The sequence below is a fragment of the Thunnus albacares genome, chromosome 16, assembly GCF_914725855.1.
Source record: "Thunnus albacares chromosome 16, fThuAlb1.1, whole genome shotgun sequence".
Classification (NCBI taxonomy): domain Eukaryota; kingdom Metazoa; phylum Chordata; class Actinopteri; order Scombriformes; family Scombridae; genus Thunnus; species Thunnus albacares.
Genome location: NC_058121.1, coordinates 17,047,393 through 17,075,217, shown reverse-complemented (window position 1 = coordinate 17,075,217; position 27,825 = coordinate 17,047,393). Strand labels below are relative to the sequence as shown.

General features: G+C 39.2%; 1 protein-coding gene across 1 annotated transcript; it reads left to right on the top strand.

Moving 5' to 3' along the window:
- Window positions 1–7,101: 7,101 nt before the first annotated feature.
- On the top strand, window positions 7,102–22,534 carry ehd3 (EH-domain containing 3). The gene is made up of 8 exons (XM_044377353.1): window positions 7,102–8,496; window positions 13,139–13,315; window positions 14,036–14,133; window positions 18,375–18,516; window positions 18,621–18,720; window positions 19,844–20,014; window positions 21,417–21,581; window positions 21,675–22,534. Exons 1-8 carry the CDS (start codon window positions 8,270–8,272, stop codon window positions 22,200–22,202), a joined length of 1,608 nt encoding a protein of 535 aa, XP_044233288.1. The 5' UTR covers window positions 7,102–8,269; the 3' UTR covers window positions 22,203–22,534.
- Window positions 22,535–27,825: the final 5,291 nt, after the last annotated feature.

The window sequence follows — 27,825 nt, the reverse complement described above, 5'->3', positions numbered from 1 at the left end:
GTACATTCATACAATATGTACCCTTTAAGCTAGTCAGTTTCTGTGGTTGTGCATTCAAAGTTGCAGGCATTTAACTCGGCTGTTTACACTTTCAGGGTTGATGAGGTCACATTTGGTTTGTTAGTCTTGTCTGTCCTGTGAAAGTTGTTAGAGTCATTAAAACCAATCACTTGACTCAGTGTTTTTGGATATAATTAAGACTTTAAATTATTGAGAGGAAAAAAGTAATTAGTCATTAGTCATGAATAAAAAAAAAGATACATAAAAGACACACAAAACCCCCAGAGGATGACTACTGCAGCAATCCACCCCCTGCTAACTCAAACGGAAACCTGTGGTTTCGCAACAAAGGCGGGCGTGATGATGCAACAGGTACGATGCACAAATGTGGATATGTAAAAACCAGCAAAGTAACAGGTTCATCAAGTGAATTTCACTTATTGATACCTGATATTAGCACACATATATTTTTTTTGTAGAAACAAGCCTAACACAAGTTGTGCTCCAAAACTGCTTCATTACAACTATTAAGTTTAGGAAAATAAGTAGATCTTGTGATGAAAGATGAAATTTAACATGAAAACATACTTCAACCCAACCTAATACTCTCAAAGGGGAAGTTAGCCAATTTTTTTCTTTTTCCTGGTCTTGGGTAGTAAAGCTAAATATATGATAAAACTTTTTCTTCTTCTGTGGCTCCGGAAGAAACTGCGAAAAGACTTCTGGTTGGTTTGGAAAGTTTAAATGGAAAGTTTGCTTGCAGACTGGGTTTGGGGGGGTGTTGGTGGGAGGAGGAGGAGGGTGTTAAGCTGCCAGCATCGCAACATGCTGCGTTTGCTTATCTCAGCATATTGTCTTACTTTGCGGTTTACAATTCTTTTCATAATTTGGTGACCTCAGCTAACGCCTAGCAAAAATCCACCAAAACTCATCCAGATTTAACAGATTTAATTGGCCAAAGTAATTATCATAATTTCAGGAATACTTAAATTACTTCAGTGTTTAAACTACTGTTTAACTAATTCAAAAGCACGCCAACAGTGTCTCAACAGGATGTTCCTCAGACACAATTCTGTTAAAAAAAAAACATCTCTAGACTGACAATAGGTGGATCATTCATGACCCTCTGGTTTATTTATCGAAGCCCATGCTTCACACACACAGGTAATTTCACTTATTGCCTAATCAGGCCCTTCAGTTAAGATGGTGTGAATGTGTATAGACCAAGAACAGTTCTGACTCGTTTCTGTAATACAGTAATACAGTAAATACAGACCAGCACTTACAGATTAAACAAATGAGGTAAAACAAATTAATTAATTATCTTTATAGATGCTGCTAGGTGGAATTAGTAAACTTTTTGTGGTACTGATATGATAATTTAAAAAAAGAGAGAGAGAAACATGAGAAAATAAAATAAATCCTTCATGAAGTTCTATAACCTGACCTATCCAGATGGATAAGTCATTACAAGTGTACATTTAATATTCAAGGTTAATTTTAATCATTAAATAATGCAGGATTGCACAATGAAATCCAGGTTTACTTTTTTTCAATTTACGTTTCCTAGTTTCACTGTAGCAGACAAAGAGGTTTGAGTAAAGAGGCCAGAGTGTGATCTCTTCTATGAAATGGCTCTTTATTAAAAAATATGATTAAAATCTAAAATGAAAAAGAAAATAAAGCAACATTATTGCTGGTAAGCATGTACCGATCAGATTTAGCACTGTGTTTCCTAACAGAGGAAAATAACAAAACAAAACCAACTAAAGCACCCAGATGTTGAATATGAATAACAGAGATGACAAACTATCCCACCATCAACATAGAGGACTAACTTCACACCATCCAATGGTGTAAATATGGTGTAATATTTCTTTTGTTGTTGTTGTCTTATTTATTTAATGGGACCATGTACAGTGTTAAACATAAATGTTACCATTTGATGTACTGTATTTGATGTACCAGAGTTAGCTTATAGCTAATTTTCATCTGCAGTCCCTTAGGCAGGTCACAATTAAAACATATAACAGCACAATAACAAACTGTACAAAGCAAAGAACACACAGGACATATAATACAAAACACAAAGCTACACACAATAGCACATCACATACACCCACAATGTCAACTACAAATGACTAATGTATGCTTGTCATATTAAAAGCAAGATTATTTGCGTTCATGAGGATACCATGAGATAAATGGTAGAGTCAGTAGTTTCAGAGCTGAGTAGTTTTTAACAGACATTTTAATTTGGTTTTGAACGTGCTGATGGAACTGCAGCTCTTCACATCGTCAGGTAGGATGTTCCACTGAGTTGTGGCTTTCACAGAGAAAGCTGACGGCCCAAATGCAGTGCGACGAAAAGGTATAGTGTAACCTCGCATAAAGGATATTCTGGAAGATCCAATGTAACTTACTGAGCGAGTATACACAAAGTCAAGTGAGCAATAGCAACATGTAAAAACACTACATATATAACAACACTATTATATTTTAATTAAGTAGAAGTACAGTACTATTCACAGCAAAATGTACTCTAAAGAAAATGGACACATTAGGTAGCAGACTGACTCCTGTCAAAGAGTTTTATTATGTTGTATTGGATATTATTGCTGATACGTTACCATTTTAATGTTGTAGCCGTTGAAGTAGGTGAAAAGGTATATTTCACTTCTGTATATACTGTTAGCCTTATAAACTAACATCATATATATTAACAGTAATATCTTGATCTTCAAACTATGGCTGTGAAATTTAGGCTATGTAGGTATATACAATGTACATATCGAAATAAAAATAAAATTTGCAGCGCTGGTACAACCAACCACAGTACTAGAACAGAGAAAGAATAATTAAAACCTCTAATTTAAAAACATTATTGATTGATCCTAAAATAATAACAAGGTATCCATAACTGATTGGAGAGTTTGAAAGTGATGTTTCTCTAAGGCTTGGGGGATTTAAGGTTAAAAATAAGTTAGGCTATATCCACAACTAGCTATATATATTCATAAATAATAAAACTACGATGTCAGATAAAGAACTAGTTAGACAAATATCTAACTAGATAGTTCTTATTCATTTTCAAAACTTGATCATGCTAACAAAGATTCAAAATTCATCAATATATCTCTAATTGCACCACCACCACTGCAGAATTCTCTGTCACATGCATCATGTTCCACATGTCATGACAGCAAAACTAACAGCTCCACTCAAAACTAACCAGTCATTCATTTCACCAAATATCACAAAGCAGTTCAAGTTTAGGTTGAGTCAACGGCTGCCTTTGTTGAGAGTGTCATGGAAAGGTAGAGTGTGTTCCCAGCAGTCAGCATCTGCTGGCCCTGAAGTTCAGCCGCAGAGGTTTTGAGGTGAATTGTCGCATTTTATATAGTAAACTGTGTGTATTTAACTACTGTTGGAGCAGAGGTGGATTTTCTTCTGTGTCATCCCTTGGAGCAGTCACTGCAGGTGCTCATATTCAGAACCAACACCTGCTGCTTTTTGAGTCATTGTTGCAGAGGTTTAGTGTCAGCTGTTGGATTGTTGTTGTTGAGAAACTGTGAAAATACCAACTTGTGTTGGAGCGGAGGAGGGTTTTTATTCTTTTTAGGGGAGGAGGTGTTCACACAGTAGGACTGGAAGGTCTATTCAGGTCATCATCTGCTGGAGATTCATCGCCACTGAGGTTTTGGGGGTGAAATGTAAACTGTCACGGAGGAATCTGAGAGCTCCTGCTGTGAATATGTGGCGACCAACAGCTTACACAGTGTACACTATATTGAGAACAAGCATTGCTGTTGCTTTTTCTACGATGAAAGCCACTGTATCCATAATGACAGTAGGAGGTGTCATCAGTTACTCACCATTGGTGGTTGGTGTTTTATTGACTTATTTTTGTGGTCACAGTGGTGGATGAGCTCACCACTGCTTTTAAGCAAATAACTGCTGTTACAATACAAATTAAAAAAAGGAAGTGCTTTAGCTGTGGTACAAAAGGCATTAGTACTGTTTGTGCCATGGCAGGAGCGGGCTTTGTTACTGTTTGTAACATAATGTATAATACATAATAATGTACATGTGTATAATTTCTACTGTTTCTACTGTTTTCTTGGGCTTACACACGTGGTGGCTCCGTGGTTAGCACTTGTCACACAGCAAGAAGGTTTGAGGTATTCTCATGCAGGTTAGATGAGCTGTAGAATGTAAAGTTCCTGCGGGTGTGAATGTTGTCTTTGAGTTAAAATATGTTCCTTGTTTCATTTTGATTCAGTATAAACTATATTTTACTGTGCAAACTGTTTTCAATTGTGGCTGGATTACAACCCGGCAAAGCCTCAAGGGGCCCAAAGGCTCCTGGCTCATTGTATGGGTTTAGTTTAAGGTCGTTCAATAATTTGAAATTTTGTTTAATACTGCATGCACCACCAAAGGCCTTAAGGTAACACCAGCATCTTGAGACCCTGTCTTGTAGAGGTGCCCTGCGTTAAAATCAAGTTTTAAGAACTTATTTTCATATACAGTATATTGTTTTTACATTGTGTGTTTTACTTAATAAATTTGTGCTTCATCTAGTCACCAAAAACTGATCAATGGGGGATAACAGCACATTTTTGACCCAGACCGCCCCTAGGTTGGTTAACATGGTCCTGGTTGGGAGAAAAAAAGTAAAGACTGAGCTGAATATGAATGACCAACTTCGCTGCCTAGTGAGTTGAACCCCAGTAAATATTTACAACTAGTAGGTAACACCAAAAGTTCAAACTTAAACAAGGCACACAGACTCATTGACTGGGGAGCAGAGACATGATTTGAAAATGGGTTAATGTACATTTTTGAGCATGAGATGTGAAATGTTTCAGTAACTGAGCAACCACTGGGTGGCAGCAGAGACATGTGGAGATGAGAGGAGTGCTGTAGAGAGAAACGTACTCTTTGTTGTTTTTTTTCCTGTTTATCCCAATCACCGTTAATTGACATTATTTGTATTAGTGAAGTTTGTAGATTGATGGATCAATTTCCTAGGAGCTTCAGATAAACTTTGGTATACATTTCTGCAGAGAACAAGGATTGTGGAGTTTGTCACTCATCAATCACACTGAAAGCACATTAGGAAGAGATCTTTTAATGGCCAGTATGAACAGGAGGAATGATCACAGCAGGCAAAACCTGTTTAAATCCTGACTATTGTTTTAGATTAGATTAGATCCGACTTGACATTGAATTGATTGAACAGGTACTTAAAAAACGAGATGCAGTTGGCATCTAACCAGACTGCAATTGAGGCATAGAGTGCTGATGTGCATGATATAAATTACTTTGAGCCTCTTACAAGAAATACACAATGTAGATATACAGATTTGTGCAGTGATGCAGTATGTTATATGAAGTGGAGAGTAAATTGTTTAGTTGTTACAGTTCAGCAGATAAACAACAGAAGGAAAAAAGCTGTTCTTCAGTCTGCTGGTGCGGGACCGGAGGATTCTATATCACCTCCCTGATGGTAGTGGAGTAAACAGTTCATGGTTTCGTTGCAAAATGCCTTTGGTGATGTCGTCAGCCCTCCGTAAACATTGTTTCCGATGGATGTCCTCAATGTGGGGAAGCTGGGTGCTGGTGACATGTTGTACAGTTTTCACCACCTGTTGAAGGACTTTTCTATCAGCGACAGAGCAGTTCCCATAAAACACTAAAATCTGTGGAGACAGCTGTGCTTTCTTTAGTGTTCTCAGAAAGCACAGTCGCTGCTGCACTTTCTTGATGAATCCGGATGAGTTGATGGACCAAAAGAGGTCTGTCTAGATGTTGATGATCAGGAACTTGAAGCTGGAAACACGTTCCACGTCAGTCCCATGGATGTGGATGGGGGCTTGTGTGCAGGTTTTATTTCTTTTGTAATCTATAATCAGTTCTTTGGTCTTGTTGATGCTCAGGTCCAGGTGGTTCTCTTTGCACCAGCTGCCGGGTGCTCCACCTCCTCCCTGTAGGCTGACTTGTTGTTGTCTTTGATCAGGCCCATCTGCAAACTTGATGATGGAGTTAGTGTCATGAAGAGCTTTGCGGTCATATATGAAGAGGGGGAAGAGGAGTGGGCTGAGAACACAGCCCTGTGGGACCCCAGGGCTCAGAGTCAAGGTGGAAGAGGTATGGTTGTCTAGCTTAACTGATTAGGGCTCCAGAAAATCCAGGAGCCAGTTACATATGGAGGGGCTAAAACCGAGATTGTGAAGTTTGATGACCAGCTTGGAGGGACGAACAGTGTTGAAAGCAGAGCCGAAATCAACAAACAGTATCCTCACATATGTGTTGTAGGCGTCCTGGTGAGTCAGAGCAGAGTGCAGTGCTGTGGAGATAGTGTAAGACAGACTTGAAAGATTGTGGACGTTTCCTTTAATTATATGAAATATAAAATGTGAGCAGGTCAGTGATGCGTGTGGTGTCTGTGTGAGTGGTATGGAGAGTATGAGTGTATGGATATGAAACACAAAACACAATGCCAACAGAAATTCATGATTCATGATCCAAGGAAACACAAAGAGGGAATTTTATGCTAAAAAGACTGTAAATGTGGCAGATACCCACTTGATATGACTAACCCAGATTGCCAAAAGCCTAATATAAGATTCAGATAAACTTTTAAATGCATTTTTGAAATGAACAGGAGGAATGATTACAGAGAGAAAAACCTCTTTCTGGGTTCATTTGGGCACCTGACTGTTGTTTTAAGACATACTTAAAACAACAAAATTATGAACCTATCCTTTAATATCCCTCCTTGCAGTTTTCATATTGTACCACCAAGCGGCGCGCTTCCATACAACGGCAGCTCCTCCGTCCCTCATCCATCATGGCGTCGTCCCGGTCGCCAATTATTTTTTCCTAGGATGGTGAAGTCATTACCTGCCCTACTCTGCCTTTGATTGGCTAGTCCTCGTTGCCTTCGTTGGTTGGGTTGGTCAGGTTTAGGCACGAGGAGTGAGATTGGTTAGAATAAGGGTAAGAATATCACGGTAAGCCAATCAGAGGTAGAGTAGGGCGGGTCATGACCTCGCCATCCTAGGAAAACTACACATCGCGTCCCGGCCGGCTTCAGCTCCTGCACCATTGGGCGGGACCGCGCTGGGTCGGGCTGCCAGTCGTCGGGCACTTCCGCCGGGCTCAGGTTTCCTTCGACTAGGCATTTAAATTGAGCTGCAGGGCATCAGCTGCTGCTACATTCAGCGCCGTGCTGTGACAGTGAATAACCACTAGCGCTAGCAAACAGGCTAATCTTATTTTTTGACTCGAAAACGACAGAAATAATTTTACCCTGACGAGTTTGTGCTGGTTTTGTGTGGCGGAGAGCGGGAGCGGTTGAACAATAACGGTCGCTGCGCTCTGACAGCAGCTCGGTGCATCATTTTTGGGATTCCTCTGCTCGCTCTTGGACGATATTGAATAGCGGTAACGTGATGAGCAGGGTAAATTAAGTTTTTTTTTTCCCTCGGCAGTGTTTGTTTACTAAGCTAGGTTGGTGAACAAAAACAACCCCATTGAATGCAGTGTTTCTTTCCGGCCCAGGATCATCATTAGTGGCCTGGATATTTAAGCAGGACCGATGGACTCGATGATCAGGATGCGTTTGATGGGTCAGGTTTAAATTCTCATAAATAGATACAATTTAGATTTTTATCCTGTCTTTTTTTAGACATACCTAGAGACAAAAAACCCCTCAAATTGCTTTCAACTGGGTTGAATGTAACATCAGGCCAAGCGTCAATATCATCACCAAGAACAACAACAGTCACCACCCATTCAGCAGAGCAGGACACACATACACACCGACTTTCATCCCTGTTTTTGTGTCCTGGGACAGTTGTGACAGCAAAATACTTTTATCTTTTTTGCAAAGATTTCTAGGAAAACAACAACATAGATTTTTGTCAGTGTTTTCGCCTGTCAAATTTAAATAACCTTTTTGCTTAGATTTAAATGGAAGTTGTTTTTAAATTCAGCCAAATCTCAGCTTCACCTGCCCCTGTATCTCCAGTTAGACACATTATGTGTGTTGTAATTTAAGTTTATTAAGTTTTAGAAAACATAAAACTTAACAAAGTAGACTTAAAGCTATTTTGTTAAGCAGAGTTTTGAATTGGAGCTGTTAAAGTCTTGTACGTTCATATTGACCTTGAATATTGTCCAGCTCATCAACAAACAGCATTTTTGACCAGTTGCACCTATTGGAAGCTAGACAACTCTTAACAATCAGCCATCGGTAACCATGTTCAGCTGGCTCGGGACCGACGACAGGAGGAAGAAGGAGCCAGAAGTCTTTCAGACCGTCAGTGATGGTCTGAAAAAGCTCTACAAAACAAAACTCCTGCCTCTGGAGGAGAGCTACAAGTTCCACGAGTTTCACTCCCCAGCTCTGGAGGATGCCGACTTTGACAACAAGCCCATGGTCTTACTGGTGGGACAGTACTCTACTGGCAAGACGAGCTTCATACGGTGAGAAAACAACACATACTGACATGACATACTGATGAAGAGCTCCATATGGATATGGGGATCACATACAAACACATAGGGCAGGGGCTTCTAGAAAGATAGAAAGGGAGAGGTTGACACACCCAAACTGACTTTTCCCTCTCTCAGCTTCAGCAGTGAAGCAGTTTGTCAGCAAGAGTGAAGAAGAAGAAGAAGAAGAGTGCAGTGGTCTCACAATAAGCTGGATTTGAACATAATAGAAGTAGCATTGAAACAATAAAAAGCAAAACATATCAATATTAAAAAAGAAGAAAGGTCAGCCATCATACCCACCAATAAAAACACTCATAGCCTAACTGTGAGGAGCCACACCTCTGCAAGCTTTATTAAATCCATAAAAAGTTAATATGACAGCTGACATAACACACACACACACACGCAAGCTTGATACCTCATATCGAGGCAGCTCTGCCTGACTGCAATCCTCCCTGAAGAGGTGTGTGTGTATATACAGTATACATGTGTATGAATGATCAGACTGATATATATATATATATATATATATATATATATATATATATATATATATATATATATATATATATATATATATATATATATATATATAATGTTCTCTCTACTATGTATTAGGGTCATGAAATGTTTGTGTTTTCAACTAGGGAGCCAAATATGTTAATAGAACTTGTTTTAGAGTTATATTTCAAAATTAGAGCGTTTGCCTTCTTATTTACCAAATATACCATATACCAATTTAAGTTACTAGATTTAGCAAATGTCCATGAATGATAGTTTCTGAACAGACAATCAGTTCGTACATTACAAGACAGGCTGTAAGTACCAAACTGAAAACAAAGTAAGCAGATGGAGGCACAGATGGGTACAGAGTGGACGTAGGAGCCTTGTGTCTGACCTCATGCAGAGCTGACGGGCCCTGAGGTGCAGGAAGTGTCGGGGACCTCCTCCTCCTCCTCCTTGTCCTGCACCTCATGAAGAAAAATTACAAAAAACTTGGATGTTTTCTTTTTTCTTGGATTAAGCTCCCAAAGTTAACTATTTAAGCAAACATGTTGTCCTTGTAAACATTCTTTTAAACGGTCAGTCTAGTAAATACATTTCCTGCTTGGATTTCACAAACATGATCAAGGTTATGTTGCATATATTATCAGCTTGTTGTAGCTTAGACACTGTACTCATTAGCAAAGGTTGTGTTTTATTATAATTGATATTATCATATATTCTGTTTAATCAGAGATTATGGGGTGGGGAATTTCTGGTATTGGTGTATATTCATGTGTGTGTGACAGAGAGAGATATTCGCAGCTGGGTGTCGGGCCTCTTTTGAACTGCACTGCTGCCACTAACGATTTGCGCCTCAGACACACACATGCACACACGCAGAACACCATATACACACACACACACACACACACACACACATACACTTGCATTGGAGGTAATTAGGAGGTTAAGCCTTTGAAAGCCAGAGAGAGGATGCTGTTAGTGACTTCCTGCTATAAGACAGCACAGTGCAGACATCCCTTTTCTCTCTTCCTCTTCTCTACTCTCTTCTCTGTCTTTCTCTCTTCCTTTTCACTGGTTCTTCACTGATGACAACACCCCCCCTCCGGTCAGCAACTTGACCCTACACCACCGACATTGTGACAGTAAGACGCAGAATGTACAAAATGCTGAGTAACCCTCGGTCAGAGCTGCTGCAGTCACAGATTTGGAAGCAGTAAGGGTACTTTTGTCAGTGGGTCAGGTGCGGATGTGCTTGGATATGATGATAAACAAAGAATGATTTGTCCATTTATTTAAACAGATATTTATTTAAATTATTTTTAGATTGATGTGAATGAGAAAAGGAATAAAATATAAAATAATATGAGTCAGGCAGCTAAAAGACTAAAAGAGAGAAACGAGATGCTGATGGAGGGTAACATAGTCTCTCTATTTAAGCAGTCATTCAGAGGTCAGTAACGTGAGCTTGTCTTCATTTTTGGGCTGAATTTATCGATTTTTCTCTTGCTCCCACATCTGACTTTTATGGTCTGTCAAAGAGCAGATCATCATCACATAAAAGGTTTCCTTCAAGGTGACAGGACACATTCTGGTAATGTCATAAAATCGAAAAATGTTACGGTGACAAATGTTTTTCACACAGCTCTTATAATCTTCTATTTTCTTTACTCATGGGTTGATTTTTTTAAGATGCTTCAATGCTTCAGACCTTTAAACTATAACTTTGAGATTGTGTGTCGGTGAAGCTTGTGGCTGCAAATGTTTATTTTTACCTCCCTGTCAGGAAATAAACTGAGATCAAACTGCACAGAATGTGATAAATGAAACAGCGTGCAAGTGAGCTGATATGTTAGTGTGAATTTCACACACGCACAGACACACACACAGACACATACACATCTATGCTATCAAACATATAATCTGGTTGATGCACAGCCTCCCTACTCACACTACACAGACACGTGTGCAGAGAGATGGCTCCACCAGGCACAGCTAGCTCCTCTGAGAAGGTGTGTGTGTGTGTGTGGGGATTGGAGATGTATAAGAGGGAACCATCCTTACATCTGTTAGCAGTTAAAATGAATACACATCCCACATTCACACTTAAAATTTATAGCCCTTTTAGCTGTAAATCTTTTGTCTAAATCTCTTTTTATGGCCTGAGTTCACATTGTTGAGATAGTGAACCTCAATACAAACTCACTAATCTTCATTTGTAACATGTGTGATGTGAATTAACAGTTGAGGATTCAACCTTTCACACCTTAAACATATGAGTTGTAAGTCAGCTGTGCTGCCATAGCAACAATCGCAGATGAGGTCAAAAGTTTACATCAGTTTTATGTTGAACAAAATACATATTTGCTGTAAAACACACGAACAAATTGGAGTTATTTGAGATATTTATTATGAGCTTTCCTGAAAAATCTGCTCAGTCAAAACCATGCATATAATCCAATGTTTGGATGCCTGTCTTTAACCTTTTTCACCTCAGTCAGCTGTTTCTTATCATCAGTTAGCAAACAAACCCCTGACAAGGTAGTATATTTAACCATTCACCTTGTCAGAATAGGTGGAGCTCAACCAAATTCTTCCACAGATATGTCTTCTTAGTCCAGTCCACATATTCTCTATGTAGTCAGAACTTAACTCTCAATTTTAACCTTATTTAGCCATTGAAAAACTATTTTTAGTCAGGATAGTGGTGTGACTCTGGGCAGTGTTGGTCTATTTGACGGTCGGTTTGGCAGTCAGTTGTTCCACGACTTAAATATCTCAACAAATATTTAATGGTTGCCATGAAGTTTTATAAACAGTCATGTTCCCCAGAGGATGAATCTAAATGCCTTTGTGATGCTGTGACTTTTCCTTTAGCGCCACCATGAGGTTGACATTTGTGGTTTTGAGTGAAATGTCTGAAACATTGGATGGACTGCCATGAAATTTATTACACGTTCCCCTCGTGATGACTTGGACTTTGTGTCACTTTTTAAAAATTTTTTTTTACCATATACCTGATAAACTAATGTCATTCCCATCAGCCTCAGCTGTACACACTCATTAGCAATTATTAGCTAACACTCTAAACTAAGATGGTGAACACTGTAAACAGTAAACCTGCTAAACATCAGCATGTTAGCATTCTCATTGTGATCATGCTGACATTAGCATTTAGCTCTAACCACCACTGTGCACAACCTCACAGAGTCTTGTTGACGTCTTTTAGAGTCACTGTCTTTTAGGAACACTTTATTGTGTCCAAATTGCTGAATAACATTGATTTAATCTTTCTGATTTATCATTACTTTGCAATGAGTCAGTCCCAGAGTGCAACGCTGTCATCATCATTCCTGAAAATAGCCTCTGTGGCTTGGTGATAGATATCTCACCTTTTCTCCTAGTAACAGATACAATATTGTCATTCAACTCCACATCTGGAAAATTATCATTATCTTGGTCTCACCTGACCACAAAACACTACTTCAAAAAGGTTTCTTATTTGCTCCATGTGATCAGCAACTAATATCTTGAACTAATATCTGTTGTTTTTGGAGCAGGTGGTTCTTTTGTGCACGGCAGCCATCCAACACATGTGATGTAAAACCTCTCTTAATCTTTGTTCCAGCAGCATCTAATTCAAGGCAGACTTGGCAATTCTTGAATTGCGTCTTACCATCCAGACCAATTTCCTGTTGGCATAATCACTTTGAAAAGGCATGCGGCATCTGTCCTGCTGTCTACAGATGAATGTAGGGATTCAGTGAACTGATGTGAATGAGAAAACTGATATAAGGCCAACTTGCAAGCAGTTGTGGACATGGAGAATTGCTTCTTGTTGAATCAGTAACCCATGGATACAGAAATTGTTTACATTCTCTGTCATTATAGCTTTATACATTTGCAGTAACATCACTTTCTTCCTTGGCAAATACTTAAAAAAGTGGATGCCTCTATTTACACTATTGTTCAGTGCCTCAGATAGCATCTTCTTTAGGGATTACTCTGACATACCAAAAAGGCATTTATGTACGGTTGATTTATTCTTACTCGCTATATAATTTATCAAAGACATCTAGTCTCTTGTTTAGTTTAACGCCACATCTCGCTATCTCTCTGACAGCTACCTGTTGGAGCAGGATTTTCCCGGAATGAGGATTGGCCCCGAACCCACCACGGATTCCTTTATCGCAGTGATGCACGGCGACACAGAAGGAGTCATCCCCGGCAATGCCTTAGTGGTGGACCCCAAGAAGCCTTTCAGAAAGCTGAACGCCTTTGGAAACGCATTCCTCAACAGGTAGACGCTCACACACACTTATACATGTTCACTAGCTGAAATGATCTGATGGCAGATGCTGTCAAATTTCCTCACAGGTGTGCCTGTCCTGAAAAGAGTAAATGTTACGTATCGAGGTGAAGTATGTAAACATAAGATGGAAAGACTGAGGAAGAAAGAGAGCGAGCGAGAGAATCCACACTGCAGCTCTACATTCCTCTGTGATTGAATTTCCCTCTGCTCACTGGTCAGGCTTTCCTCTGTTAATGGCTCTCTGTGTGTGTGTGTTTGTGTGTGTATGTGTGTCAGCCAGTCATCTTTGCAGAGTCATCCTTCTGGAAAAGGAAAACTGCCAAAAACTCTTTTATTTGCATTTGCTCTTGCGGTAGTGTCCTCACTGTGAGGGCCCACCACTGCTGAAAGGAGACAGAAGAAACGCTGATTGTCAGTGGGGATTAGAGGGGTTCACAGTGAGGATGACCGCCGTTCGTATTTATACAGCTGGAAGAAGAGAGCGAGAGATAGAGGAGAAGGAGGAGAGAGGGACAAGGAAATGTCTGGTGTTGGATAATGTTTGTTGTTTAAACATTTTACACTTCTGTCCTGACTCTTGTCTTCTCGTCTTCCCTACTCTTCTCTCCTCTCCTCTCCTCTCCTCCCCTCTCCTCTCTTCTCTTCTCTTCTCCTCTCTTCTCCTCTCTTCTCTTCTCTTCTCTCCTCTCCTCTCGTGTGTGTGTGCAGATTTGTGTGTGCCCAACTGCCTAACCCAGTGCTGGAAAGCATCAGCGTGATCGACACACCAGGGATCCTGTCAGGAGAGAAACAGAGAATCAGTCGAGGTAAAACACACTTTCATCACACACTTTTATCTACCTCTGTTTATGTTAGAGTGTGTGTGTGTGTGTGTGTGTGTGTATTCGTTCACCGGACCCATTCAGCTGTGGCCCCCCTGAGTCCCACTAAAGTCTGAACTTACAATGTCAGCATTTTCTGTGTGTGTGTGTTTATTTTAGCTTTTAGCTATCAGGAGGATTATGCTTCATTCATTTCAAAGAACAGGAAGCGGTGACAAAAAGATGAGCTTTCAATGAGCTCCCTCTCACACAAACACACACAATGTAACTCTGTACAGTTCTGTATTGAATTTAAAACATGACAAACACAATGTGTATTTGCCCTCTCATGCACCGAAATCTTCACACAATGTTAACAAACACAGCTGCAGATTTAAGAGGACCAACAGTCACAATTGTTGTTGAAAGTTGGACCAACTTTATTCAAACTCTGCACTGAACAGAAAATGCTACTAAAGTACCATTAAAAACAACATGGCAGATTTTTCCTTCATCACACTTCATTCTTTGGTGATTCTACAGTGGTGAGATATCTGTAGAGGCTCTATTGCAAAAACAAATTCCTTGACATCTCATTGGTCGCAACTCTACTGTACATGTCATCAACATTTTGGAAACATCCCTGCATCACTGGATATACTGTATGTGAGATATTTATCATGTTGTTAAAAAGTTCAGCCAACGAAGAAACTCTTTTTCTGTTGTTGTGCAAAGGTAACAGAAGTATGTCTCTACTGGCTTCCTTGATGCATTTACTGCACTTACAGAGTGAAATACTTTTATCAATTGTTTATAGTGTTCCTAGCAATTCTGATCAGACTGAATTGCTGTTTTATTCTATTTGAATCATCAGAAATTGTCAGATAAAGCTGTATGATTTTGAATTATACTTTTGAAATGAGCACATATCCCAGAGCAGCTGAGGAGTTTAGGTGTAAACTGCAAACAAGACTTCTTTCTGCAGCTTTCTTCTTACAGGCTGATATGTGTCTGATGGCTGGCATTCCCAAAGCTCAATGGTGGCATTGCCATACCAACGGCTGAAATAAACAAAAGCACAGGGATAATTAAAGACAGCCATACTTTACTCTTTCCCACATTCACCTACTCCTTCTTACACCGTCCATCTTTGACTTTCTTTCTGCTTTTCTCTCTCTGTCTTCTATGTTCTGTTTGTTCTCTGTTAGAACCACAGTTCAGGTGTAAAGGGTGATGAAACACAAGCAACATTCAGAAGTGATAATGAACAGTTTTTAACTATATCACCATACTATTTTTTCATAATGAGGTTTTTACAATACATATTTTCTCCCCACTCAAATCTGTATGCCCTCTGTTGTTCCAAAGAGGTTGTGCATGGTCAATATCATGAAATTCAGGGTGGTTAAATGATAAAATATAAAAACATATTTCCAAGGGCTACATAAGAACAAGGAACGAGTCCTGGTCACTGGGTTCAGCACATTACTTCATAGCAGGGTTGGGTCTGGATTTTGGAAAAAATGTTTGTCATGAGAAGTTTGTTGTCTTCAGCTTCTCTGTTGAGAAACAACAGAGAATGAACACTCTTGTCAGCACCAGCAGAATTTCACATTTTGTTTACATTTGGAAGTCATCTAATTGAAACAGACCCACATCGACTCTTCTCTGCTTTCTATTTGTTCGGCCAAAGTGAACGTGAACGTGCTGTCAAACCAAATAAACAGCACAGTGAGGTGTGACCCTGCCCGTGTCTGTTGGATATTAAAAAAAAAAAAAAATACTTAACCTCTACTGAGTCAGCACAGCTGTGTTTTCTCTAAGGACAGAGTGAAGTTTCTGTTTTGTGTGTGCTCATTTTCATTTTCATTTCATCCATTATTGCATGTCATGTATGTGTTTTCATGTTTTATTTGTATGTATGGTATTTGTATGTTGTCTCATTCTTGAATCTATCATCCATTTATTTCTTTTCTGCCTTGTTACATCCATTTCTCTGTATTTATTTGTATGTGTGTGTGTATGTCCAGATGAGGAGTTTTCAGGCTATAGCTGCCTACATAGATGTCTTTATGGAGGTACTGTAATCATAAACATGGGCATCAACTAGCTGCAAAAAGGCAAAATAAAGCGATATCTTGACTTTGACGAATTTGTGGACTGTTAACACGTTCTTCACCAGAATCTGGTCACATGGTTTGGGAAAAAATACATAGTATTCTTACCTTATTAGGGTATTTTAGTCAGATATATCACACGGTGCTGTAGCTTCATTCAGGTATCTCTTGATGTTCTGGGTTTGAGGGCTACTTTTAAGAGAAAAGTCTTTAAAAATGTGGTAAGCTTTATGCACCATTAGCAACAAGGCCTAATGATAGTGATAATTTTTACATTGCCATGAGATGTGGTACTCACTGTCCCCAGAAGATTTCTAATAACTGTGATGATCCTTTCCTCTTCTGCCATCATCAGAGGAATTTTCCCTTGTTCAGCGCTTTGCTCCTCATACTTTTTTTTTTTATCCCTTACCTTTCTTCTTCTGCTACCATCACACCCAAATGTCCACTTATATACATAGAAGCTGAAATTGTGCAATGTAATGAAAATTGCAATCTTGTTTAACCCCAACACCATGTGAAAAGTGTGTGAAGACCAAATCCACTAAATTCTGTTTTCATATCGAATTCAAAATATCAAGGTATCCGTCTCAATTAACCCTCTGTAGCTTTGCTCAAGCAGCAGCAGTGTGCCCTCTGTCTCCTCTCAGCTGTGATCATGCAGTACTGAAAGGCTGCTAAAACAGATTTCCATTGTTTTACATACTTATTGTCACTGCTGCTGAACTTTTGCTCTATTCCAGTAAAGAATTATTTCAAATTCCACCAGTAATTTCTTCCAAAACAGTATTGCCTTTTATCATAATTCATCATAAGAGCCTTGAATTCTAATGTCAGCATTATAGCTCAAGAATCAGAATCTTGGGATTTCACAGCATTATCACCCTTTTGTGAATCCAGGAAATTCATAACTCTTCTTCTACTGCCAGGAGCAGCAGTTCAGCTACAGCGGCAATATCGGCAGTTTAGCAAGTATGTAAAAAGGGTGATTTTTATCACAGCTATGTCTGTCTACTGAGACTCTTGAGGGTGGACCAGACTGGGTCAGACTTGGGTAATAGAAATATTTATATGGGTCTCTGATTTCTTATAAATCAGGGGTTGCTTCTGTAGGATATTGTTTTGTAATATAAAGGGAGACAATCTTTCACATTTGTAGCTCTCCAGAAAATCCATCTGACACTCACTGAATTAACATTAAACTACTACAGTACCTACTGCCAACTGACAACAAATGCCTCCTAGTTGCCATCTCATAATATTTACAGGTTTTGATTCTGTGTCCTTCAGTTTTAGTAAGCACACTAATCCTTCCTTGTGTCCCTTTTGTTCTTTGTTCTCCTCTCATATTCTGTGGAATTTCTGCAGGTGAGAGTGAGTTTTGTCCTTGAGTGGGACAGAAAGTCAAAGCAGTCTGTGATGTACTTCTGCTGACAGACTCAGTCATTAATTCACTCATTCAAGCATTTATTAATTAATTCACTCATACATACATCCACGTCTGTCTTCATTCATTCACAAGGTCATGATAACATTGGACTTGTATCACGTAAAAACTCAAATCTGTTTATTAATATAGCTAAATAAATAGTTAATGAAAAATCAATGTTTTACTATCCAAATGCTTATGGAGTGTGTGGCTTTCCCTCCTCATTATTTACTTTTAAAAGGCCGCTTAGTTTGGACCTTGGCAGGACTGCCTCAATCTGTAAACACACATTCTTTTCTCTCAACATGTTGTAATATTGGCGTCCTTCACATTGCCTCCTCTGTGACCCGAGGCTATTGTAATAGTTTATTTTGCAGAATATTGCAACATTACAGTTGAGGTTTATGATTCTTTGGAATATAGATAGCGTTGATCATCAGCATAAAAACACAATTGACTGATCTGAGCGTCAACAGTAACGTGAACGGTCTGAACCTTTTAATTAAAATGCCTCTCCTTAATGCTATTTTGACACCAGTATGGGATGGGAACAAAGAAATGAGATATAAAATGATACACAATCATCTTTTTTTCTCACATTCTCTTTTTATCTCAACCCTCCTATTGCCTCATCTGAAATCTTTATTCCACCTTTTTATTTCACACCCTTTTTCTCCTCCTCCTCTGTCTCCTCCTCACAGGCTATGACTTTGCGGCTGTCTTGGAGTGGTTTGCAGAGCGTGTGGACAGGATCATTTTACTGTTTGACGCCCACAAACTGGACATCTCTGATGAGTTTTCAGAGGTGATAAAGGCCCTGAAGAACCATGAAGACAAGATCAGGTACTGTAAGAGTCATTGATTTACAGACATTTTAATAACCAAAGCAAACATCTAATTGAAACACAAAGCATGCAACATCAACACCGTTCTGTTGTTCTCTTCAGGGTTGTGCTGAACAAGGCTGACCAGATAGAGACGCAGCAGTTGATGAGAGTGTACGGTGCCCTGATGTGGTCACTGGGGAAAATAGTCAACACCCCAGAGGTACAGTAAACTTAGTTTCTGTGATGATATCTGCAAATACATCAGCTGAGTGTGATAACCTGTTAAAACCTGCATGCAAATGCCCTCAAATGTATTGGTCTTTACGCCATAATATCTTCATTTTGTAGGATTGCCATGAAGAAACACATAGAAAGACATTGTGAAATAGAAAGTAGCTTTAAAATTCAAACTCCTTTTGGGCAACTTTTTTTACCTTACAGTTGACTTTAGAAGTTGGGAGTTTTCTTGGAGAAAATTCAGACCAGTTCAGTGGCCACATGTACCTACCAACCACTTTTTAAAAGCACTATTATTATGCAGCAAAGTAGAATTATGGACCATTACAGCACCATTTACTCCTCATTGATTTTTAAAGACACTGCTCCAGCCAAAAGGTGGCTCTCTTTCACTTTCTATTTTGACTTTTCTCCTGTATTTTTCTGGTTTCTACCGGTTGATTTCTTGATTTATGTGGGCTTGTGTTTGGTGTCAGGCTTCCCCTATGCTGCGTTCAGACTATATCTGATGGATGAGAAGGAATGGAAAGACTCTCATGTTAAGGACTTGTGAGCAAGTCAGGAACGCTGTATGATAACCGAGTTGGTCATATGAGGATTTAAAATACTGTGCATTGGCAAAATTACATTATAGCCATTAAATTTAGGTGTAATTACATAAAACAATGTGCTGTGACTGACATGAGGCGTCCATATTTGCTTGGCTTTGAGGCACTTCTGTATTATTAGGTGCCTCTTAGGTTGACTGCTCTTATTTGTAGCATCTGACTGCAGTTTTTTATCCTGAGGAAGACAATTTGCCAAAACATTGATCATCATTTGTTGAAATAAGTGTGTCGGTGTTATGAGTGTGCGGCTTTCACACTTATTTTGATGTCTGCCTACGAGCCAGCACATTACTAGAATAAGTGTGGGTTTTCCTTCAAGTATGTATTCTTTAGTTACCAGAAACCTGATGAGGTTAGTTGCTGACTCACTGCCTTAAATAGTCAAAAAGAAAGTTAAAAAGTTTACATATTTACTCACCTTTTTGTACATTTTTATGTACAGTTTACTGTTTTGGTCTCACCAGCCGCTGATTCCCTCTCTTGTCTCCTCACTGGCAGGTGATTCGTGTCTACATCGGTTCATTTTGGTCCCACCCTCTGTTGATTCCTGACAACAGGAAGCTGTTTGAAGCGGAGGAACAGGATTTATTCAAGGACATTCAGTCTTTACCGAGGAATGCGGCACTAAGAAAACTCAATGATCTGATCAAGAGGGCCAGACTAGCCAAGGTAAGGTACACAGGAAATAAAAATAACCACCCACCTAGGGATGGAATGACATGACTGTTGCGAAATGTAGTAACTTGTTGTCTGTGGATGTTATTAATGATGGATGTAATAAGCACTGTTGCAGATCCGTAACTAAAATTCCTTTGTTCCACAGTAGGATCAGTTTGGTCCCCATTCCGTATTAAATCCATTTGGCCAAACATGAATGAATTTACAATTTTATTGGTCATTTCCAATTATTTTCTTAACTGAAGGTTCTAGAAAAAAGCCTTCCTGCATTAAACATGTTTGTTTGCATTTAATTTGTTTGAACTGAACCCAAGCTTGAGTATTTTAGGGATGATAGTTAGTGCTGAGCTTTTTTATTTTTAGACATTTATAAATAGCTAAAATAATGGGACTCCTGCTGCGACAGTATGTATTGTGTATTCTTTCCCATCACTTGTTCACTCTTCCCGTCTCAACCAGCTGTTAACCTTGACAGAAAAAGCTTTTCGCTGTCACAGAACCAATAGAACCAGACGAATGTGGCACTCTCCTCTGAGTGAATTATTTCCTGTTTCCTCTACGGACAGGAAGTCAGGTACAAGAGGCGACAGTCCGCTTGCTGACTGTCGTAGTTGGAGTAAATACACAGAGGATGCACACACTCAAACACTCACACAGATTGAACAAACTGAGAATTGAGTACTGTTTTCCTGTTTGACAGCTGATTGGGTGTGTACATGCGTGTTTTGTGATGAGCTTCAAGGACATGAGATGGATTTAGGGAAACACTCACACACACACACACACACACACACACACACACAGATCACCACAGCAACATAACAAATACGGGTTTTTCCATTACTTTTAAAATATTTAGTTTGAGTTGAATATTAAAAACAAATGTCAAAAGGTAATCTGAGAGATTTACTGTATGACTAATCTGGTTAAAGGAGAGTTAAGGGTCCCCAGAGGCCATGTTGCAACCGTCTGCTGCTGCTGATGTTATATTTGAGACATTTATCAAAAGCTTGTTATTCCAAAAAAAATTATAAAGGGCATGAACAGGACAACAATAAAAACACAAATAACCTGCAAGAAATTGTATTTCTGGCCCACTTAACAGACAGTTAACACAGATACCTGTGTTAATCTGCTTGTATGTTGTGGTCCAAACATTTTAAAGAATTTATAGACCCATTAAACTCTTCCTGTATTTCAGTTTTGGTAGAGTTTTGTCACAGGTCTCCCTCTTAATACATAGCCATCCTTTATAGGCTACCTATACCTATATATGTGTATTACACCGAGTAGAAGTCAACAGTTAAACAAACTTTAAAGTAGGCCGACATTAACTCCCCACTGCATAGATTTTCTGTTGACAACATAAGTATCTTACAATCTCCCAATGCAGGTCCATGCCTACATCATCAGCTCACTGAAGAAAGAGATGCCTTCTGTGTTTGGGAAGGACAACAAGAAGAAAGAACTGATCAGCAGCCTGGGAGATATCTACAAACGCATCGAAAGAGAACATCAGATATCACCTGGAGACTTTCCAAATCTGAAGAAGATGCAGGTAAAGACGGAAGAGCAAAGGAATTATAGATAGATGTTTAGATAGATAAGACCTAAACTTGTGGTTGTTTTGCTTTCTGCCTTCCTCTCCCAGGACCAACTCCAAGCTCAGGATCTCACCAAGTTCCAGCCTCTTAAGCCCAAACTCCTGGAGTCAGTGGATGACATGCTAGCCAACGACATTGCTAGCTTGATGGTCCTTGTCCGCCAAGAGGAAACGCAGCGCCCCAACGCAGTTGTCAAGGGCGGTGCCTTTGACGGCACTTTGGACGGCCCATTCGGTCACGGGTATGGCGAAGGAGCCGGCGAAGGCATCGACGAAGCAGAGTGGGTCGTTGCGCGTGACAAACCTGCTTACGACGAGATTTTCTACACACTGTCTCCTGTCAACGGGAAGGTGACGGGAGCCAATGCCAAGAAGGAGATGGTGAAGTCAAAACTGCCCAATACAGTGCTGGGAAAGATCTGGAAGCTGGCAGATATCGATAAGGACGGGATGCTTGACGATGAGGAATTTGCGTTGGCCAATCACCTGATCAAAGTGAAACTGGAGGGACATGAACTGCCGTCAGATCTGCCAGCACACCTTGTGCCTCCTTCCAAGAGGAAAATACCTGAATAAATATAAGCTTCTCCATCGCCCGTCCTCAAACATGTAAGTACACCCCACCTCCCTCCACAGAAAAATATCCCCTTTTAAAATAGGAAACTACTCGTAGCATTATAGTGAAAAAGTCCAAATACAAGCAGAAGATATTTGAACATGAAAGACCCTTTTCCCAAACTTCAAGCTCTCTGTTTCTGTTATTCGACATCTGCAGTCTTTCGTTACCTTCAAGAGGTATATATTACAAAGGAATACTGAGTTACATTCAAATAAAAATTAGATTTGATTGTTAGCACATTGGCTGCAAACTTTTGTGTGATGTAAAAGACAAAGACTGACAGTTTGTTTTTTTTTAAATTCTGTAGGATTTGACTTCTAGTAACATTTGGATTCAAATGCTACAAGTGTGAAGTGCTGAAATGTCTTATGAGGGTAGAAAAACTAGATCTGGATGAGTCGTACGATTAAAGTCAAGTCTTTAGCCCAACGTGCTCTTTTGTGTTTTAAGTTTGAGATACTGGGAGTCGTTAGGTAGGACGGATGTTAGAGATGATAGGACAGCTGATATGGTAATTAGTAAAAGTGTACAATACACTACAATAGAGCAAAATATAAGTTGATCTGAACTATTAGAAGAAAATGAGAGAGATGCGACAATGTGAAAACAAAAAGAGAAGAAAGCAGACGGATCATTTTGGAAGAAGAAGGACAGGGATATAAATATGCAAATAAACTGTTTATCCCCATTAAAACTATATTTATGATAGGAACTATTATTATCTGATCTAATCAATAAACTAATGTCAACTACATTATTCCTCATGAGAGCCAAAACATTTTACAGCTCTTGTAGTCCGAGGTCCTGGATTATTTCTGTCTCCTGGCACGGCTGATGATTCTGGCTTTTGTTTCATGGTGACGTATTAAACAACTACAAAGACTTCCTGGCTGGTGGTTTGAGAATACACAGAAATACAAATATGTGGAAGCACACAGACACACACACACCAAACAGATTGAACAGTGTAATAGAAAGTGGAAGAGCTCTAGTGGTGTAACACCTTCAGTTACCATAAAAAAGAAAATGGCCTAAATCAATTATCAACTTTTAAAATTTTGTAACGTGATGTGCTGATGTTCATATTTGTGTGGGAGTTCATGACATCACCATCATTTACCGTAGCAACTGGATGGACACCGAAATGAAGAAGGATGTGTTTCTCCAATGTGAAACTAGCAGGGGAGAAGTGGTTTTATTATTTTTTAAACATTTCTGGATTTCATTAACATGTTTGAAAATACTGTGACTATAATATGAAACTATATTATGGGTATTGTTTATTGTATAGGACTTTGAATGTTGAATGTTCACATGTTCATGGTTTTGTGTGGGCACATCCTGACTATTGTATGTATGTATGTATGTATGCATATGACCACATGTATCAGTGTTATTATTTGTAATGTAAATGTATTAAGTCTTACGCATTACATGGGCTACTGAGCTGGGAGTTTTCCTGAGGGTTATTAATTGAAAAAATGATTAATCAGTTATTATTCACCGTTTTGAAAGTAATCTAAACTAACCTGTCAGTCCAGAGAGTGATCACACAGCTGTTTTTGTGATGGTAACAAACACTTAACCACACATTTTTCGACTGTTTCTTCTTGTTTTTGAAGGAAAATTTGGCTTTCTATTTCATGTATTTAAATTGTATACATGCAATAAATGTGTTGTTCTGATGTATCACTGTAGCGATCTGCCAGTATGTACTGTCTGTCATGAGATGAAACACTAAACTAACTACATTTGGACTCCAATATGATAAGAAATGTTCAGTATGTTATGAATGAGACAGTATTTACCCATTTCAAGCTACAGAATTAACTTAACTGAAACATTTGCAGTTTACGGCCCTTTCATGTCCCTCCCTGTGCGTCTCTGTGCTGTTACTGTGAATCTAATGTACATAGAAGACTGCTTGCATTCCACAAGCACAGATTGAGAAATCATCCACGTGATCCGGAGCACTTAATGCATCACTAGCTCATATTTCATAGATGAGCCAACACACAACAATGTGAAAAACGATGCTTGTTCGAGCTTCTGCTTCCTCACTGCAAAACAGAGTCCTCCAAAAGTTGTTTTCATACCCTGATGGATGGCCACATGAATTCCTGTCTACTGCGAAACACAGTACACTTTAGTGGAAACACTGGCGTTATGTTATTTTGTCTGTTTTAAGATGCTTTGCTAAATCTGTATTTCACAGCTTTTCTGTCAACATAAACAACAGTCCAAAAGTATAATAAAGATGAATTTACTCGACTTACTGACTTTGTTTGGTTTGTGTTAGGAGTAATCTCACTGTTTAATGGAGATGCTGTCCCATATTTGTCTGGATGTAGAGGAAAAATCTGATATAGATGTTGTGTATATAGTACATAGACTGTAGGCTTTCACTCTAATAAGATGATATCTTGTATGACAAAACTAACTCAATAATGAAGGAAAGATTTGAAATGTAATTTAGAGTAAATTATTAAATTATACTGAACTCACTCTGGCAGCTTGAACAATTTGAAGTCATTTCTCTAATGTGCAAGTCATGAGATTCAAATTGGACAACTTAACTGAAATGTAGGGAGCAAATAAATCCCAACATATGTAAAGAATGGAGATTACATTTTCAGAAAAAGCGATAATGAGATAAACCCAAGAGATTCTCCAAACTATAGAAAACACGTTTTTAGCTTCAACTAATGAAACATAGGGTGGAAGTGTGATGAGGAAAAATGAATTCCCACATGTTATTTCTCAAGACGTTCTTCCTTATCTTGTGCTTAGTTCAAGGAGGTCCATAACCGTTAACAACAGTATGAATGTGTGAGTGCAGTCGCCACATTGTCATCAAGAATCAGATTTCTCCAGTAACATTGACCGTAATGTGACACAAGCTACGAATGACAGGAAACATTGCATGAGACATAAGTTTGGGACCACTGACATTACTGTATTATCTAGGGAGTTCTGTATGTATATATGTGTGTGTGTGTGTGTGTGTGTGTGTGTGTGTGTGTGTGTGTGGCAGGAAGTCAAAGCATCCCCTTGGACTGTGACTCAAAGACCCCTTAAATACACACATACACACACACCATATGCAAGGAAGATGCAGCACTCTCTCTTCTCGCACAGGAAGTTCTGTTCTTGTCTGCCATTTCCTGTCTGTCCTACCTTGACCCTCACACACATCGACACACACCAACACACACACATCCTATCATATATTGTATATGTAAATAGGGTTAGGATTGTGTGTGCCTTTGTGTGTGTGTGTTTGGTCCACGTATTCCTAACGTTGTGGGGACTCAACTCTTAGGGGGATAAAGTCCCTGTAACGTAAATCATTAATTTTAGGGTGAGAGGGGGCAATTATTTTAAGTATTGTATTTTCGTCTTTCCTGGAAGTTGAGGAAAAATGAGACGGTACGATGGAGAGAGACGGGAAATAGGCTAGCGAGAGGCAGACAGACAGACAGCGAGAGTGAGAGAGAGTCAGAGAAAAAAAAACAAACTCAGAGACAGCTGAAATGCTGGTTTCGGCTGTTATCTTATCTTTCCAGGAGGAAACATGGTATATCTTGAACTGGTTTGTCAGTGGTTGTAAATGTTAGATGTCTGTCAACGGTGATGTATGAACGTGTGTGTGTGTGTGTGTGTGTGCGTGCTGTGAATCTGTGTGATGGATGTGTGTGTTTGTCTGGTGGAGAAGTACGCATGAGGAAGCTATACATCAGGATTAACCGTGTACACCCACACACCCAAAGGAACTGGTATTTCAGAACACTGGGTGGAGATGATGCACTCACTCACGCACACACATACCAACACACGACACATACATTAACGCCATCCTGCAACTGCAGGTTAGGGAAAAAAAAACCATAAATAAAAATAAAGTTTGACAAATATTGTCATAATTCAAGTATATATTAACGGTTAAGGTCCATTTAGCAGCTTTTCTGAGAGATTTCAGCCACATCTCAGTGTCATCATCAGCAGAAGGAGTTTTCATGTCATGTAGGAGAGAAGAAGAGAAAGTTAATAAACACCTTAAATAATATATTGATTATACACATTTACAGGTCTTTGGTCCAGCTCATTAAAAGAAAGAACATCATGATACAACATAAAGTATATTAAATAAAGCAAAGGAATAAAGAAATACTTATCTCAGAAGGCATTAATCTTTAATAAAGTGATAAGAAATAGGTAAATGATCATTGGCGTTTCTTTTTCTTTATTTATTGCTATGTGATTGTGAGTATATTATCATACTCTGCAATATAGCTTCTTAGGGCAATATAGTACAGATTGTGCAGTAGGCTTTGTTGTTGACCTCTGCAATATGCCACATGCACATCAGATGATAGAGTGTAAATTGACTTTTCATTGATATGTTCTCTAATTTCTTGAATTCTAACTTGTAACGTTATAATATAGATGCCAGTCTCCAGCAGATGTTCATTTTTTGTTTTAAAACAAAAGTCTCAACCAAACTTGGTCAAATATAAATGTTTGTCATGATGTGTCAGGTAGAGGTGAGTCAACAATAATTATAAGCTGTGTTTTTTCCACTTTTCCTCACTTTTGTAACTCCAGTACTGTTCTTTTCTAAAGCACTGCTCTTTGTAACCCCACGGTTGACCTGAGGGGGGCTGCAGACTGACCTGTGCAACCTTTGTGACAGTTATTGTTGTCAGCTGCTTCGTTTCACCTGCCAACGATGAGCTTCACCAGGAGGATGTAACAGACCCCTTCCCACTCTGCCAGAGCCCTGACCGACCAATGAGAGTAGCTCGTGCAGCGACAAGGATGTAATCTCTCACCAGCTTCACACCAGTAAACACCGCCTGTTTTGTTTTGCTGGAACTGACGACCCAACCCGAGGTCTCTCTGCTGGGGGATTGCACCTGGCTGAAGCAGTGACACATTTACATGTGACTCATGAGTCACAACTCAATACGGATGAGTGTGTGTGTGTGTGTGTGTGTGTGTGTGTGTGTGTGTGTGTGTGCCTGTGCCTGTGCCTGAGGGTGGAGTAGTCACAAGGTCGGTTGAGTGGTGACACCGTGCTGTTAATTGCCGTGTGTTTGTTCCTATGGAGACAAGTGAGAGCCTGATAACAAAACAAAATACAAATCTAAAGGATAATCAAAGGTCTTACTTAAAGAGTTATTGTTACTGATGGTGCTTTACATCATCTAACAGGACAGGATAAGATTTGATTCATCACATTTCAATCAACACTGGTGACTTTTCTCACTTTTCAACAATGACATTGTTCCTACTGTATCCACCATGGGTCGTTGAAAATACCTCTCAATTTATCCAGATGTTATTATATCAAAAGTAGACATCTTGCAGTGATTGCAGAGTTATATAAACACTACCTGCAAGTGTGATTATCATAATTGAAAATAGGAAACCGAAAAATGTGCTCCAGGCAGTGTTGTAGTGCCGTGTAGGTGACTTAGATCCTGATAAAAACTCCTAGAAAAAGACAATGAATGACATTTCGCATGTCAGGTCAACTGTCTCTGTCATGTTTGCATCCTGTGACTCAAGGAGTGTAAG